The 18423-nt window shown below is 39.5% G+C and overlaps 1 protein-coding gene across 2 annotated transcripts in view; it reads right to left on the bottom strand.

Moving 5' to 3' along the window:
* MICAL3 (microtubule associated monooxygenase, calponin and LIM domain containing 3) overlaps positions 1 to 18423 on the bottom strand; it is a 110127-nt gene that overhangs the window by 52280 nt on the left and 39424 nt on the right. For both annotated transcript variants that reach the window (XM_050915618.1, XM_050915619.1), the window contains exon 24: positions 17783 to 17870. In XM_050915618.1, coding sequence (XP_050771575.1) covers positions 17783 to 17870 — 88 coding nt within the window. The remainder of the gene's footprint in view (positions 1 to 17782; positions 17871 to 18423) is intronic.

Raw genomic sequence — 18423 nt, 5'->3', positions numbered from 1 at the left:
ACTTCTGTCACCCAGTGGTCACACAGTATTACCCTGAACTAGATAGTCAAGGTACATCAGGATAGCTTGATTTAATCACAAATTGTTACCACAAAGCTCACAATTTCATTGTACCATTCTTCCACTCTTCTGAGACAAAGACTATTTGGTCAAATTTTATTTCCATTCATTACAGTATAGTAATATTTACATTTTGCTTCCAGCTTCACTGGGTTAATTTCCATTTCCAAATCTGGCTACACACTGACTTCTTTTGCTCCCATGTCCAATGCCATTGTCCCAACTGAAATTGGAGGCCAAGTATTCATTTGATTGCCTGACTATATGTACAATTGCATTTTATGTCAGCCCCACCTTCACTGTGGACCCACTTCTGCTTTCCCTTACCTTGCTTTTCCTTACATGCTTAAGGAATACAGCTGTTTGCTTTCCCTTCCTTTGCAAAGTCTAACCCAGCATTAACTTTGGCAACGTTTACTTTATCCTCACACGTTTCGACCTCCAAGACAGTTTTCATTTTCTTTCTCCATCCTTTGTAGTTTCTCAGTTTATTCCTAACAGCCTTTTTTTCAGAGCAATTACTCACTCAGTACCATCTTAGTCTTTCACACAAAACTACACAGGCCTTGCCATAATTAGTGGCATTTATTTCCAACCCCTCTCCAGAAAGATAAAATCTCAAAGACAACTCTGCCAGGAGTGTTTTTCTCTCTTCCTTAATGTTATTGAACCCTTCTATGATGTGGGCAAGTGGCTGCTGTGCCCTCGGCTGGAACTACAGGGCTTCTTTATAGTATAAACCACAGAAGCTTGCTCAGGTGGCTGGCAGGAACACTACCTTGCATTTCCAGGGATACTGTGGTCTCTACCATTTCCTCCTGCTAAGCCTTATGTTGAGTTAGTATTTTCAAAGTTTAGTGGAACTGGACTGCCTTTTCAGCTGGGATTCACGTTTCATTTCATTCTCTCTAGATGGTGATACCACCTCAGCCAAATCTATTTTTGTAATCTGTGTTACATTCCCCAACCCTGAGTTCACAGTAACAGGGGAAATGACCTGGAATATTGCTCTGCCACCTCTGGCTGACAGTAAAAAACCAAAAGGACTCTGGGTAACGCAAGAACACCAAGGTGAGGAAAAACAAAGAAGGAATATATTAAAATAATCATAAAAGAAGAGTTTTTGTACTACTTGGAACTCTTTATACACAACAGAGCCATCAGCTAGGCTCAGCTACTTCAACAGAAATATCTTTTCACAAGCTGTTTTTAACTTGTTCTCTTCTGATGCATACCCCAACATAGCTGCAAAGTCCACAAGCAGAAAAAAAACCAATGAAAACAAAAAGAACAAGAATTTTTTATCCATCTGACATTATTTCATTCCTCTTGTTTTCTAACAATCTTAAGTGGTTTTTGTCAGCCTTTTCAAAGTAAAACAAAAAAAGAAATATAAAATCATTCCCATATAATTAAATGAAATGAAGGGTGTATCAAAAAAAAATAATGCTTGTTTCAATGCTGCAATATCTAGGGTGGGGAGAAAGACTGGCAGCAATCACTCTAAGGTAAAAGAGGACTGAAAATCAAGCTGATATCTGTTTATATGCATTTTGTGAACATATACAATCTTTCAGGTATGTTTTTCAAAATACAAATCATCATCACCCTTCTCATCATGAAGACCCAGTATAACTGGTACACAGAGAATCAAACCAATTCTATCACAGCTCAAACTGTAAGTGGGAGTAAGTGACTCAGTGCAACTGTGTTAAAAAAACCTGAAAAGATGGAAAATCTGCCTAAACTTTAATGCAAAAAGATGTGGTCAAGCCAAGATGTCCTGTGAGTTTGACAAGCACTCCGTGCCTCAAAAATCTCAAAGAAGTAGGAAGGATATTCCCAGCACTTTCTCTAGTTAATGTATATATCCCTATACTTGAGATGCAGGCTTGGTCACATCCTTCCACTTCACTTTGCAAAGAAAACAGCTCTACATCAGAGAACATGATACAGAAACTCAAACGACTACCAGCTTCAGCAGGGCATTTCTAGGAGTTTGCTCTATACAGACCATTTGGTCTACTTGGTCTATTGGTTTTGTTTCTAAAAGGTGCCATGAAGACTTATCTGGCTAGCTGCAAAGCCACTGTCAAACTTATTACCAAATGTGAAATAGAAGAAGTGCTACTGATAGTCAACTTTCTGCACCATGAAGCCATCAACTGTCAGAAGGAAAAGCATTACAGTTCACAAACCTACTTAAGGGATGAAAGTAAATGTGAGATACGGGTATCGTTAACATGATCAGATGATGAACAACTTGCTCATATTATGTTATAAAGTTCACACCAATTCATTTGAAGCTACAATAAGAAACTATAAATAGGGACAAGGAAATTTGAAGCTGTCCTACCCTCATTTCCTCCATATATATATGGTGCTACATGCATGGGCAAGGTCTATTCCAATGCAGTTCTTGTAGACACTAAAGCTTATTCTCTATTGTTCTTCTGGAGGGGAAACGTGCCTCTCTCAAATCATTACATTGTATTTCCCAGACTGTTTTGTAGCTTGCTGGTGGGAGATAGCTGCAGAGTGCACTCATTATCCATTAGCTGACATTCTACCTTGTCAGTGCATCTGGGCCCACAGAGCCAAAAGTCAGCAACCAGTCACAACTGAGAGAAAAGGGGCTGATGAGGCTGCATTTGCCAGAAAAAAAGCTATGTTACTAGCCAGAGAGGGGAGCTACCTGAAAGCCAAGAGCAACTTCTCATGCAATCAACTGATCAGCTAAAAACCCACAAACAACATCCAAAATAGGACACATTTTAAAATCTGATTCTTTACTTTGGAAGAGTCAGTGGGCCATGAACATTATATAGATCATCTCAAGGGAACTGATTTTCTTAACAGGACAGGCTGCTTAACTGTTGCATGAAAGCTGCCAGAGTCCTTTATTTACCTCAGCCTTGACACAGCCTGCCTCCTGTAAAGAAAATTGTATGATCAGAGATTACATTCCTACACTGAACTGCTCCTTGCCTGCATGAATGTGTCCTTTTCCAGCAACTTTGGCAATTACTGGAAGGCTTGAGAAGCTCCTCTTGAGAGAGGATCCCATCTCGATTTTCACCCAGTACTACCTTGTTTTGTAAAATCTACAGATTATTCTCATGAGCCAGATGAAATCTTGTCAAGGTTACTCCCTGACATAACACTTGCTGAAGATGCAGGAAAAAACTGGGAATCTGAGAACACTGAATTCTTCCCAAAGGGAAACTACCTGCCTATTTTACTAGAATTTACTTTTCATTAATCATGCAGTACCTCTAGACTTCCTTCTCTTAGTCCAATCTGCTAAGATTGCAAGCTCTCTGAGTTAAACGTAATCTCTTGTGAAGTGTGGGTCCAGTATTTTGCAGACTCAGCTGTGGCCTTGGGGAGTTACAGAAATTCAAATAAAGGAGTCTACTGTGAAACACGTGCAAAAGAGGAATCGAATTAATATTTCTCAGGAAAACCTTGATTCTGGATTTCTCAGATCCTGTGCTTTTATAATGTGAAACACTGTACCTGTTTGTTTTCACTCATCATTTCCAAACTCTTCAATTACTTCTACCTCCACACAATTGTTTGAGAACAAAACTATGTCAGATAAAAGAACTCCTATAGAAACAGCAGCATATTGCATATGACAAAGTACAGAGATGGAAGATGGGAACTTTCCCGTGGGAGTTTAAAAGCGATGCAGTGAGCTCTGAGTCAGAAATGCTGAAAGTCCTCAGATTCCACTGCCATTAACTTCTCAGAAGTATCTTTTGGGGTAAGGTTTCTGAAGTGTGCTTGCAGTTCAGCAAACATTATTAGTGAGGTATAGAGAAGGCAGCAAACGAGATCCAGCAGCATTTTTAGGCTTCTCATTTTTCACCTGTGTTAATGTCAGACTGAGTTTCAGTTTTTTCCCAGAAGTTTCACCCTCACCCACATCAATTCCACTAACTGCCTCTTCGTATTCCAACTCCACTTCTCATCCAAGGGCCTCAGAATGTTTTACAAGTATTAGCATATTAAAACAAACCTATTTGGGAAGTAGGTAAGTACTGTAGAGGCATTGCACAAGTCCAGACACAGAGATTAAATACCAGCAAGGCAGTCTCACAACAGACTGGTGGCCGTGCCAGAAACAGGATCCAGAATGCCCAACTCCAACCCCTTCACTCTCAACTTCACTTTAAGTCAAGACAAAACGCTTTAAAGTAAGAAAGGGACTAAAATATGTTGGATTTTTAAGCATAATGATTACATGTTTTACATGAGCAGGTTGAGCAACAGCACCTCCTACCAGATGCTCGCTGCACTCAGCACAGTGTGTAAAAAAAAAAAAAAGAAATCTTAGTACTAAGGCCCATTGTTGGATGCTGCACATACTGAAACAGTAAGTCAATTAAGACATTCCATTTAAATAAGCGCAACTGATTTCTTCTGAGACGTAGCCAGAAATCCTTTCCTTAATCCTCTCCAAAATTAGTATCTAGCCACTGTTAACAATTTTTGTACTGCACAGTAAGAGATACATAAAACATGTAGATGGCAACTCTAAACTGACCTGCAGAAGCGTGTTAAATGGAATGGATTTTTTAAGGGTTAGGAAGAAGTTTAAGGTTTTAAATCCAGATTCATCCACCCTTTAAAATTTATCTTCTCTTTTAAGAAATGTCTCCAGGAAACCACTGGAAAGAGCCCAGCAGGTCCGGTGAATTCTTGTCACTGCTTGTTCACACAGTCTCACATCACATACTGCAGAACTGCACATACCCTGGTAGGATCCCCTGAATTTTGATAAGCACATCCTCAAAGCCAAAAGGGGTAATATAACACCTGCTCAAATAGAAACAAGAGTGTGTTTATTCAAATGTAAATACTTAATAGTAATCAAATGTCAATGTTATTTTGATATAATGCCTCAACTTTCTCTCTTACTATCCATAGTATTCCCAAGCCCTCAGGAAGCCTGAATTACTCAGGTGTATTAAGAAGCCATCAAATCTTGAATTTGCTGATGTCTGTGTTTCCAGTTTGATCCATAACACATTCTGCTAAATATAAAAGCCCTGAATTCAAAGAGGACAGTATGATAAGAAAAACAAAGTCTACTCATAAGCAAGATATCCAGAGTGTCCATGCACAGGATTCAAAATGAACTTATATCTGAAGATGGCCCTACTGAAATTCTTCTGTAATGCACACGTATCAATCGTAACAATAAACAGTAACTAACTAAGCTTTCTAGAAAATATGCTCTACTGAGTCAAAGCTCTTGGAGTTTGATATGGGAATTGTACATATGCAGACTGTCTTATGCAGGTTGGACTTGATCAATACAACTGTCCTTAAACTGACATTTAAAATCTAAGGAACTAAGGAGCAGACACAGAGCAGAACAGCAGCGCTCTCTAGCCTACCAGAAGACAAAGGGGTTTGCTACTGAGCAACCAACATGCTCAAGACCTCCACTACCATGTCAAGGCTCAGTCCTCAAACTGTCAGTCTAGCAATTCTTCCTAGCAAATCAGGGACCTAAACAGAGAAATGGGAAGATTAGGCTGTACAGGCAGAAAGGTGTTTTATCTAAATATCCTCTGATGCAGAAGTACCCAGCAGAGAGTTATTAAAGAACCAGCACTACTTCCAGTGCTGACCAGGAAGTTTTCTAGTATTACCTGATTCAACAGCACACAGCACATGAAACAAAAATCAGTGAGATTCCTGTTGATATCTACTGGTTCCCTAAGCAATGAGGAGCAGAGAGGCCCCCAAGGGCCCCCTCAAACCGTTATAATGTGTATGGGAATAACTGACAGCTAAAATATTCAAGGGATTCTGAAACAGATACCCCAGAAACAAACAGATGAAGATGTAAGTCCTCCTCCGCACATTCCACAACCTCCAGCTAGAATTAAGTTCTTCATATCTCAGATACTGTCAGTAAATGTGGAAGCCCCTTCTCTTCATAATTATGAAAGTGAATTGGACTGACTACTGAATGAAATCAGTAAGTTATATGTTTATCTTATGGGTGTTGCAATGTTTTCCCCACCCCCATGCTATTTTGGTTAAAATAGACTTCTAGAATTGTCAAAACAGACACTGACAAAACATTGCTTCCTACAATACCAGTAGGGCAAGGCCTAGAAACAGCTGCTAATTTGATTGATCTGACCTTTCTTTATTTTTAGTGGAAGCAACCAGAAGTGAATGTAATTAACCAGTTTTATTTCAAGGTAATCTGTAATTTATACTTATGTCTTGAAAACAAATAAAAATTCATCTGCAACTTATACCATAAAGTTATGTTTGAGAAATACATAGTGTTTTTCATACGCAGATGCGCGAAGTAGCAGTATTACATAATGAAAGTTAAAAGTTCAATGTATGGTTTAACAATACAGAGAAGTTGTCTTCATTACAGCAGAGGTATAGAATAATCCAGGAATATAGCTATTTTTGACTCCTGGAAAGAGTCCAGTGCTGTAGCTGGTGGGTGGAGAAAAGAAACAGGGGAAAGGAGGTATTAGGTCACCTAATCCAAGCCCCAGGGAACACTGTTAAGCTTGATTCTCCTTATTGCATCTTTTCTGGCAGAAAATCTTAACATTTGTACAGATTTCACTTTTACTGCTGCCCAAACAGGTTTCCAGTACTAGAGATATAAAATCCCTACATCAATTTATATTAAGTCGGTTAATTATCGGTGTGTCTATTACTCAGGAATGTTGGTAAGTCAGTAACATATTAGCGATCATTTTCCATTTTGTTGGTATCATCTAAGATGTCTGAGGTCTCTCCAGTATTTTGATCAGCTCTATCATATGCTACCTGGCCTCATTTCCATTTCCTGAAAGAAGCTGAGTGTGGGAAGGCTGAAGAGCACTAAAGGATAATCTGGCTAAAGATAACATTACTTTGCAGGCGTAAATTTTGTCCTGGAAGCTATTAAAGGTATGTTACCTCAGAGAACCACCTGGGATGAAGCGCACATCCAGGGACTGGCAGGGAGAAACAGGAAAGAAGAGAAAGGCCACGCTATATTTTAAAATCACCATCACTTTGGCTCATAAAGTTTTCCCCTTTTTTAAGTGAAGTACTCTCTTTTTTTTGTTAAGTAACTTGGAAATTAATATTTAAGAGTGATTGTCCAGTTATAATCCAAACAGTAACCCATTTTATGTTGTTAGAAAGCTTCTGCTATCTTCTCTACTACATAAGACTTTGTATAGTTTATTCGTTGTGGCATCTATTTCTTGCCACTCATATATAGCAGCCTCCAGAACCTCTCATTTCACTGGGAGGTATCAGACAGGTGATGCCCACTATGCAAGTAACACAAAGCTGAACCAAGGACATTTCCACCTAAAAATAGTAGAGGAATCTATCAATACAAATATTGCCTGCTTTTTATAGAAACTGGTACTTCCACTTCCACCTTGGATACTGGATGATGTTTTGATCATTAAAGAACAACCAATCAGGAACTAGAAATTTTATCAAACATAATAGAAGTGTGAAATATCAAATATTTTCAGTTTCCCATTCAAATTGTGATCAGATTCAAAACACAGCTTTCAAATGGATATCTTCTTTCAACTACTGAGCTAATAACCACTATCTCTCCTGTTGCAATGTACTACAGATTTCCATAATTACTGGATCTCAGAATATATTCAGATACTGACCATGCCCTTACTTAATTTCCATCACTTGTGTCAAGATTATGAAGTGCTGCAAATGGAACAGGCTGCAATCTAAGGCTGGCAGTTACAGGAAAACATACTGGGGAATACTTGCCCTAAGTAAAAGCTCCATATACTCCAAAAAGCGTTAACATCTGCTCCTTCATGCTGTTGCATACTTTTCTATTATCTACATTTATCCCACATACTCTTGTATAACTTGTAAAGCAACTGAATATTCCAAACAATCCAGAGCTTCACACCTTAGTGGAAATTTTTCTGAAACTAAGAAAATTCTTGTGTATAGGTATATAGCTAGGTATATTCAAAATCTGCCCCAGTTCCGGAAAGAAAGCTTCCAAAAGACACATTACCGATTAAAGATAACTTACACATCAGTTCTGACGTTTTAAATCACTGAGTTACCCAAGCCTGAAAGTATCTGAAACATCTCTTGGGTAAAAAAAGTCCTATTTTTAAACACTGCTACCCGCAAGCCATCAGATAAACTTCTGTAACAGCAGAAAAGGACAGTTATGAAATTTTCCTAAAAAAGAAAACACAGCGTTCTGGGATGACAGCAAACATGAGAAATGTCAGACTAAACATACATTTTTGAGAGAAGATGTAAGCAACTAAACAGAGCATAGAAGTGCCATCTCATCCTTAAAGAGCATCTGCCCAGTTTTGTTTGGAAAGCCTAAGCTAAGCTCTACATCACCAGGATCAGCTCAGCAACCACTACTCCACCTTCCTCCATAAATACACCTCATAGAAGCAGGAGAATAGGTTCAATGTTGACTCTGGTGTATCTATTCCTTCCCTTCACATTATTTCTATATGGTTTTGGGTTGTTTGTTTGTTTGTTTTTTTAAAGTTTGATTTTCTCCTCTTGTTTCTCCTTGTATTTTAAGATACATCACCAACTACATACCTTAATATATTATGCTGCTGATCACAAGCAGGTGGTAAAACGATCACTGGCTTGTTTTAATTGGTATAGAGGTGAACAGCCATTTATCAATTCGTTTTATTACTTTAAAAGTACCTTACACTTTCTCATCACTGTTACAGAACATTAGAGGAAAATATCTGTATGAATTACTCTGCTTTCTACCATACCAGATGAAGAAGTGTAATATGTCTAAAATGTAAAACAACTTGTACACAGCAGGGTTTCTACACTACCCTAGCGATGCATATTGCAAAGGAGATTGTCTATGCCAACATGCCTCTTGGAAAAACTGCTACCAAAATATATCTGATGAAGCAAGCTGTTTTGGGATGCATGGTGGAAAACATCTTAGTACTCCCAAAAGCTCAAATCTTACAGTGAAGTTTCCAAACCCCTGTAAAAGCTAATTCAGTCCATCTTCAGTGGAAGTAATCTGGTTTTTGAGGAAACAAAACATTCACATTGCCCACAGACTTTTGTGCATTTGTGAATGGCTCAGTACCTCAAAGTTTTAAAGTGATTTACACACATAATTATGATACCTTCTTTGTAAAAATTGGCTTTAATATATTACTATTTATACAGTGAATTTCAGTCCTTCAATTTCAGTTCTGGGATAAATAGTTGGATGTTAATTAGCAACCATGTAAGATTTTCTGTGGAAAATTTCTTTTTGAGGACGTTAAGTGAGGACGTTAACTGCAAAAAAAAGTACATGATACCTCATTTTCTGTAAGATGAAGACAATATTTAACCTATTTACCAAGTTCTACAAGTCCTCAATAATGTTAGAGACCCTCAGAAGTGACAGATGCAACAGAAGGACAAATCTGTGTAATTCAAGATCCCAGGATAGCATATTCAGAAAAATCAATGTGTTCTCCTTACAGAACTACAGGCAAAGAAGCATGTACTCAGAAAGAACATGGCCTGGCCCAAACAGTCTACTTTTCTTCCTCATTTTCAGATCATTTTACTTGCACAACAAAGGTTAAAAAGAACGATATTTGGCATAGTGTGTTACTTGGGGCTTTATTTACAGAATAAAGTTTCCTCTAGAGTAAATAATTTTAAGGTAAGTATCTTAGGTTGGAATGGGAGCGAGGAGGAAGGGTAGTAGTGAAGGGAAGAATGCTTGAAAAAGGTTCAGTTTTGTTTCACAAACAAAAATAGAATGCCTTTAACAAAAAGTGACTTTTGAGTGTCAGGGCCATGGAAGGAGTTCCCTGGCAGCACCCCCCTCCCATCCAGTGCGGCAGGATACAGAGCTCAACTCTTCCCCTCTTCCCGTAGGCATTAGTAAGAGAACATCAGAAGCCATGAGACTAGAGAAGAACCACAGGCACAGAAAGAGAAAGTGTGAGGCATCTGTGTTGACTTCAAAGAGAATGAGGTGAGAGTGCCTGGGAGTTCTCCCATCACACAAGTACTTGGTTTCTCCAAGTTTTAGCTGAAAACAATGTCTCCTATACTGGTACAGCAAGGAAGTCTGATTTCACCTCTGATGGGGATGAGCTCAGGAAATGCACCTCCCTTCACTCTTTTTTTTTTCCCCTCCTTTCCCCCCCCCCCCCCCTTTTTTTTTTTAATTCATGAAGCAAACATTTGATTTCTGAAAAGCATACATGTAGCTGCAAAATTAACAGCTTTCCTGACACAGAACACCGCAGGCTGTTCTAGTGGTGCATCAAAATGACATTTCTAGTTCACACACCAGCACATGAAGTTCTACACTGAACACTGATGGCTCCTTCTCAGAACTGAAGGCCCATTTTAGCCTCAAAATCAGGACTACTGATCATAGTAAAGAAAAATAAAAGGCAATCGCAAAGGCATAAAGTGATTACTTTCCTCCAAAGAAGGAACTCTTACATATAACAGAATTGGTTTGAGGTTGCAGTTCTGTGAGCTACCATTTAAACATAATGACCCTGGCCAAATAAACCCGAAAGAGAAGATATATCATTCACAATTAGACTCTCAAAAGTCACCTGCTATTACAAGCTTTTAGTTGCCAATGGTGCAGTAGGAAGCACAAGAAGCATGCGAGAAAAGACACAGAATGAGTCCCTAATGTAGACTAATCCAATGTATCTTTGAGAACAGGAAAATGCAGCTCAAAATTACGATCCAGCTCGATCTGTTTGTCATGGTGAGAACATTACAGAATAGTCTCTTAATGGTCTTGAGGAAGGGAGGTCATCTCCTCATGTGCCATTCTCCTGAGAGAAGACAACTGTCCAGCTAGAACATAAGACACAGGATTTGGCTACAAGGCTCCATATTTACTCATTTTCTGCCTTTCCATCACACCAAAACATTCCATCATCACAGCTGCTGCTATACCAACAAGAGGAACCAAATCCTGCCAAGACGCTTACCTGTCATGCCAAGTGTAAAGGCTATGCCTCCCTGTTCCCGAGCACTGACTTGCACTCGCCCACATTCCTCCTCTCCCCTCGCATATGGGTATCACTGCCTTGCTTACAGAGTGCGACAAAGACCTCTGGCCTGCAGCAAGGCACACAAAACCACCTCCCAAATTGACCAAAATCCGTGAAGCTGCAACACTGAGAGCGCATCTATCCAAAGCCAGCTTTGCCAAAGCAGCAGAATATTTAGTATGGGGGTCCTTAGCAGGTTTTCTACAGCAGTATGTCAAGCTGTCTGTGCAGTGTATGCCCTGCACTCTGAGCAAACCACAACATGATAGCAAAATTTAAAAAAAAAAAAAACCACAATACAGAAGAAGCCTGAAAAGTAGTACTTTGCAGTGACAGACGGCACGTGCCACGGAGCTCCCCAAAATATCTTTTGCATTTGAGCTTGCCAGATCTATTCATTCCACTCTCCCCCAACTCTGTATCCCCTGCAGCATTCCTCACCTGGAACCAGTGGAGGGAGAAGGGGGAGGACAAAGAAAAACTCAGAAACCTGAAATTTGTTTGGAATTTATTCCCTTGAACATTTCACACAGTTGAACAAATGTCTTGATTTCACAGCAACAGGAAAACCACATTACATAATTCAGAGAGACACACACCCAAAACAAAAACAGGTTAAAAACAACTGCATAAATCAAAGTCTTCAAAGAGGCTATACAATGGAGACATGAAGCCTTTCTGAGCACTAATCATCTCACTTGAACATTATCTGTCACCAAGCTTATTTTATGCACACTCCCTCCTTTTCTTTGAGGGAAACAATCTCAAAATGGTCATTTCTCTGATTCCACTTTTCAAAAAAACCCAGACATTTTAATTCAGCAATTAAAAAAAAATCCAACTCCTTCACACAAACTTGATACTATTTTTCTAAGACACAAAAACATTCAATGAAGCTCTTAAAGTGCCCAGAAAAATTCATATCACCCTTCAGAATATACACATACAAACAATAAACAAATATTCCAGTGGCACAAGTCTACAGGTCTGAAAGCTAGAGAGAAAGGTGGAATTAGGAGCCCAGTTACTCCCAAGAAAAAGTGTTCTTAGCAGGATCCATGAGTACAAACTCAGCACATCACTATTTTGTATACTGCTCCTCGGTCCCCAAAACATTTTTCAGGATTTTTCAGTGAAACTCTATCAGGTCAGCTGCATCTCCACTCTTTAGAGCAAATAACCTTTCCATCATGCCTTTGCCTTTCCAAACTTTCTGGGCTTCAAATTGCTGGTCCTTTAGCATTCTCCTTTCCTCTACACCAAAGCCACCCAAATCCTGGTAAGAACACTGACAAGGAACATGATGGACTGGGAACAGTCAAGCACTTATCCTAACAGAGATTCCTGGCTTGCTATTGAGCGATGATTCACTGGGCACTGAACCTTGGTCCTAATCGGGCAACCCACACACTCCTCAGCTTCCAAAAATACAGGGTCTGGTTCCTAAGTTTATATTTTAAATGTTCCAACGGAGAGAAATAAATCTTGCATCAGATCTCTTTGGAGTTGTATGAAACCCCATAAAAGGGTTCAGTATCATGTGCCACGTCCTGCAAAACACACCACCACAGCTCCTCCAAACAGAACAGACAACATTCAAGGCACAGTAGTAGAGGAATTATCTTTCCTCTCAGTTTGGTGATGCATCCTGAAATATGGATGTACTACTTTTTGGGGGGGTGGGTGGGGAGAGGAGTGCGCTATGGATGTGTTTGTAAGTGCACAGTTCAGTGGTTTAAAATGAAGGCACCACAAACAGAACACGATGTCACAGAATTAGTTTGCTGCTATCTTCTGTAATTTAATGTTTAAAACAGACCAAATTAAAACAAGAACAAAACCCAAATGTGAGTAATAATGAAAAGAAGTGACCAAGTGGAGGATTTAATGAAGATCTGTTTGCTTGCACAAGCAAACAGTATTGCTTTGAGCTGAATCATTTTCACAAGTAAGGCATGTTCAGTGTATGCAGAACCATAAAGAGGCAATGTTTTTGAACAAGAAGCTTATTTCTATACAGAAATATATATAAAATGTATTCATACTTTGTTAGACACATAAGTAGAATTGTGTGCAAATAATATTGGATGCATTCATAAAGATTCATTAGAATTGTACAGACAGTTAAGATCCTTTTGAAAATGTGGCTCAGATAATTTACTGTAAAGGGCATGCCATTTAGAGGAAGCAGCCACCCTTTTCTAGCTCTCCAAGTCAGTAAAAGAACTTCCTCATGTAAAGTCCAGCTTTGCTTGCTATATACAACAGATCACTTGTTTAATTCTACTGTGAAGAGCTTTGCTCAGAACATTGCTCCCTGAAAATACTTAAGGCACATCCATAGGAGGATTTTTAACTTTTCATATTGCATACCTATCTCATATACACTATATATTTTTGTGATTTTAAAGCAGAAGACCTAGTGCCTCTACTTTGTATTGCATTTTTCAGTTTTGCATACTACAGCTCATATTCAGCTTCTTAAATCTTTCACAGGTCAAGTAACTACTGAAAGATCTCATGACTTGCCTTTTATTGCTGTACATTTTGAAGTATGAGTTTCCCTAGCAGGTCTTTCCTTTATGAACTCCCTATTGCCGATAGGGACAGAAACGCATTGCTGTGAGAACACAAGCCTGAAATGGGAAACATCTTACAACAAAACATCACCAGCTAAAGTCACCCCAAGGAACGTCTCATAAAGCTGACAGGGGTAAAGACTGTTCCAAGTCCATCTGTCAAGAAAGAGCTGAGAGTTCAGAAATATGTTCTTACAGACCTTTAGAACAAACAGAACAGCATTTGCATTAAAAGCACATTAAAACCATATAAAGTACTGTAAATAATATTCAAAAAAATCCAAGACACAGCAGTTACAGATTATCAAAGGGAGAGACAGTTGAAAAGCAAAGTATTTTTTTTCTCTTGGCAATAGCAGCAATTTTGGCACAAAGGCAAATGCAGAAAATAGAGAAAAACAGGCAGACAGGGTACAGAGAAAGGTTACAGAATCTACAAGCATGCCACAGTTCAGCAGGACCAAAAGCACAGTAACAGCTTTCCCCGACTTCCCTTCCCCAGAGAGAATGGCACCCATCACTCAAAAGCTTGTTGCCACTTCCCAAACTGAAGGGTTGATCTATATTGCAAGAGCCAGTTTGACCATAACCTCCCTGGGAACATCCCTTGTAACCACCACATAAAATGCCACCACATAAGATGCCATGCAGGCTCTCTGGCAAACCAGGCAAAACCTTCGCAAGAAGGGTGATTCTAGCTGACTGCTAAAAAAACCTCCACTTGCTTATCACAGATTGTGCCCTGCAACTATCGTTGTGACAATACAAGGGACAGACAAAACACATTAAATGCCACCTAAGACTGCGGCCACCCAGTGAGGGACTGACATCTTCAGTGAAGTTAATACATGCCAATCAGGTTAGTAACACATCACAAGAAAGTGCTTGTTGTGACCAATCTTACCTCAGCTGACCAAACCTGCTGAATGTTATTTTGTGGTTGAATATATTTTAAGCATTGAGCTAGCTAAAAAAGAAGAGGCCAGATTTGGTGGTATAGCAAAGGAGGCAGTGAGTGTAGGGGGAGAACCCATGCAATTTACATCCATTTGGGATTCCATGGCAACTAAAAAGTAGGCCTCGCACGAGTCACCATAAAGCTCACTGAACAAGCACTTTTGCTAACTCAGGGCTGAATTTAACTCAGAGGTATAAAATCTAAAAACAGCTGGTTTTTTGTCTTGTATATTCTTGAATTGATGTTTCTGCTGCACACCTTCCTTTTCCCTGCTAAGCTATCTTTAAATCTCCATCAAATATCAAACCTGTGCATGTTACACTTTTTTTTTTTACTTAATCATTTTAGGGGCAACTTACATGCCACATTAAGATCTACCTCACTACTGAGGATTGGCTCAGACCTCAGGGTCTGCAATTGCTATTGCCAAATTTCATTTGGTGGCACTTGCTTTAGGGGAGGTCAAACATTTTCAGATGTATGACCTGTATTAGATGAGTCTACCACATGGGTGAAGTGGAGCCTTGGAAACAGAGCTCTGCCTCTATCTCCATTTCAGACAGGTTTTTGTGTGAGATATTTGTCTACAGCGAAAGCAGAATGTCTATAATCTCTTAAACAGTCAATTTAATAAATTGCAAGAAAGCGTATACACAGGTAGTTCAAAGTCAGGAGTTATAATGAGATGTGATCTTATAGACTCCTTTTGATAATATCCTATTCTTCCACTGTATTAGCAAGCTTGGTAATTCAAAAGGGTTTGGTTTGTTTTTTCAAGCCATATATAACTGTAAACACATCACAGGTTTCCTGATCTACCTACCCAGCAAGAACAGGAGCTAAAGGTAGGTACCTGCAGGACATGACTGTTACACTAACAGAGAACTGACCTGCCTTTAATGACACTGCAGCTTGCTTTTAAAGTACGCTGCATTTAGCCTCCTCCCGCTTCTTAACCATTGTTAAGCCAGTAGTTTTAAGATACACTTAGAACTTAATTCACAAAGAAAACAAAATCTCAGCCACTAATGGCATTTTTCCAGCAGAAACGGGGGAGAATGGCAGAGGCGCTGCTCACTCTTCTACCATTAAATATACTTCTGTCATGCACACACAAGAATGCACCACAATACACTGCCTTAAAGATGACCTAGCTTGACCCAGCTAAGCTGAGTATGTCCTAATGTACTTTGGTCACTGCAAGAGGCAAAGCTTTAAAAGGTCCAAAACCTTTAAAAATTATGCTACAGTTATACACTGCTTTAGAAAAGCAGAAAGCAAACAGAAGGAGCCCTAGATTTCAAGTTTTGCCATTTGATAAAATGGTGTCTGTTCTGTTTCACTCCTCTGGAAGTACTATACAGTTCTGCTACTGGACTGTGCCACCGCTACATAAGGAGAGATGGAAACATCTGATTTATATCTGATTTATAGAAGTTTATAGCAAATCATGGCCTACTGCTTGCTCTACTTAGTGATCACTTAGATGTTATTTACTGAATGGTCATTTATAAAAGTGAGTAATTAAATTTGATCAGTTGGAAGGACTAAATCAGAGGAAGGAGACTTTCTGCCAGCAATTGCTTTGATAAACTAATAGATATACATAGCTAAACTCTCCTTCTTCCACCTCTCATCACCAATAGCTTCACTCCATAAACCACCTTATTCTCACATCAGGTGCCCTGTGCTCCAAGAAATATTTTTTCCATTCATCTTAAAGCATATGCTCCAACTAAAAAAAAAAACTCTTCACTTTTAGAGACAGCAATTTTAAGTCTATCCAGTTGTACCAAAAATGCTGTAGTTAACCTATCTGTCCACAGCATTTTGCAAATGTCATTCTTCCATACCTTTTCCCTTTCCTGCATTTTGCCATATGGAAATTCCACACAAACAAAAGAGGAAACGGTGAAAGTAACTACACTTCAAAAATCAACTGCGCACACTAAGAATAAATTTCTGTTGGATTGCATTCAGTTACAATCTTAGAAAGACTTGTAAGAACAATACATAAAGTCAAACAAAAGCATGATTTTTATTTGCCTGCATGTTGTTAAGGTCTTTTCTCAACTGGCACTGCGAAAACATTATTTTCTCAAAGTGTTGCTCTAAGTATGTTCTCTCTCTAAAAGCAGCTGATTCAGTTTATCCACTGTGTTCTGGAACAAATACTAGAAATTAAGTCTCTTCCTTTTTCTGACATCACTAAATGAGCACTTAGGGGCTGGCCAAACGAGCATTTGTAGCACAGACACTTCTCCCATGTTAGAAGGAATTAGAATTTCAAGTTAAAAGGCAAAACTGCTTCACAGTAAGACACACACATTCACCACCCCATTCCCAAAGCCATGGCCAGGAGCAGCACAGATTCTGGCAGTGAGGGAAGAGCACCATGACCTGCCAGCACCATGAAATTCAAGGGGTTTAAGGAATCCGATCCCATTAGCTATCAGACACCCAGAATTCCAAAGGAGACACAATCCAGAGATAATGGGATCTTTCCCATTCAAGTACCAGATTAATAGAGAAGCTTGGGAGAATGAGAAACCACACCCAGAATTCAGGCAAACACAGAAATCCAGTTTGTGAGCTATTCCAGTGCATCAGAAGAACTTCTAACTTCACTAAGCTGCATATATTACAGGGCTCTTTATCTGGGCCCACTCAGAGGAGACCCTCAACTGAGCATCTGTGTTTTCCTGGAATTCTTTCAGATAACGTCCTTGAAAGGACTGAGAACATCTAGGCCCCAAAGCCACAGTGCGACATAATATATTGAGACTTTCACGTAATGCACAAAATTCACATGGCACCCCAAAAATCACACGAGTTATACAGCTCAAAGTTGGGTCACATTAATTCTTACTGGTCAGCAGGCTGCCCACAGAATTCCCCTAGGATCTGCACGAGAACTTCTGACTGGACATAGAGAAAGGGAACCCCAAAAGCCATCAGCTGACACATGAAAAAGGAGTCCAAAGGGTTCTGGGCTACCTGGTGCCCAATCGAGGAAACTGTGCTTTGCAGGCGCTGGCTTGCCACCCTAACTCTGTCAAAGAGGCACAGAGAGTACTGCACCACCCTGCTAAAGAAGGAAGCGGAGCTACCTGGGGCCCTCTCTGCTGAGGCGGAGATGGTATTTGCCCGTCCACTTCCATCACTTGCCATGGTGTCCTGCAGAGGTCCTTTGGTGTCCTGTAAGAACGTGGGGGAAATTAAATTCATATTGAAATTGGAAATGCCTCAGAAATACTTTTTTCATGTGAGGCTATATGTAGTGAACACATTGAACTAGGAAGACATCCCTCTTGCAATTAAGATACCCCTTAATCATCACATAAGGCAAAGTCTGAACCAAGTATGTTCCTTCTCAATTTATGGCTTTATTAAAGCTCTGAAAAACAAGCTGGATATCCAAGAAAGTCAAAGCAGTAAGATCCCTGAAGTCTGCTCATCTGGGAAATGAAACAAATACCATTTTTAGTCTTTATTATTGGCAGGAAGCATGGCACAAATATCAGGATGGATCCCTTACCCTTCCAAAAAGGAGGAGTACAGCTTCAGCTTACAATAATAAAACCTGAGAAACAGGTAGAAAGACAAACACCACCGCAAAGGAAAAATATAATTTAAGGGGGAAGGACAGTTTGTAGCATGGAAGCTTAACAGAACTTTTTAAGAGACTAGCATGTAGTTTGCTCAGACAGAGCATGCAAAAATACTGAAAAGGGGGTTGAGGAGACAAATT

The sequence above is a fragment of the Gymnogyps californianus genome, chromosome 1 (assembly GCF_018139145.2).
Source record: "Gymnogyps californianus isolate 813 chromosome 1, ASM1813914v2, whole genome shotgun sequence".
NCBI classification, from domain to species: Eukaryota; Metazoa; Chordata; class Aves; order Accipitriformes; family Cathartidae; genus Gymnogyps; species Gymnogyps californianus.
This window is presented reverse-complemented; position numbering and strand designations above follow the sequence as displayed.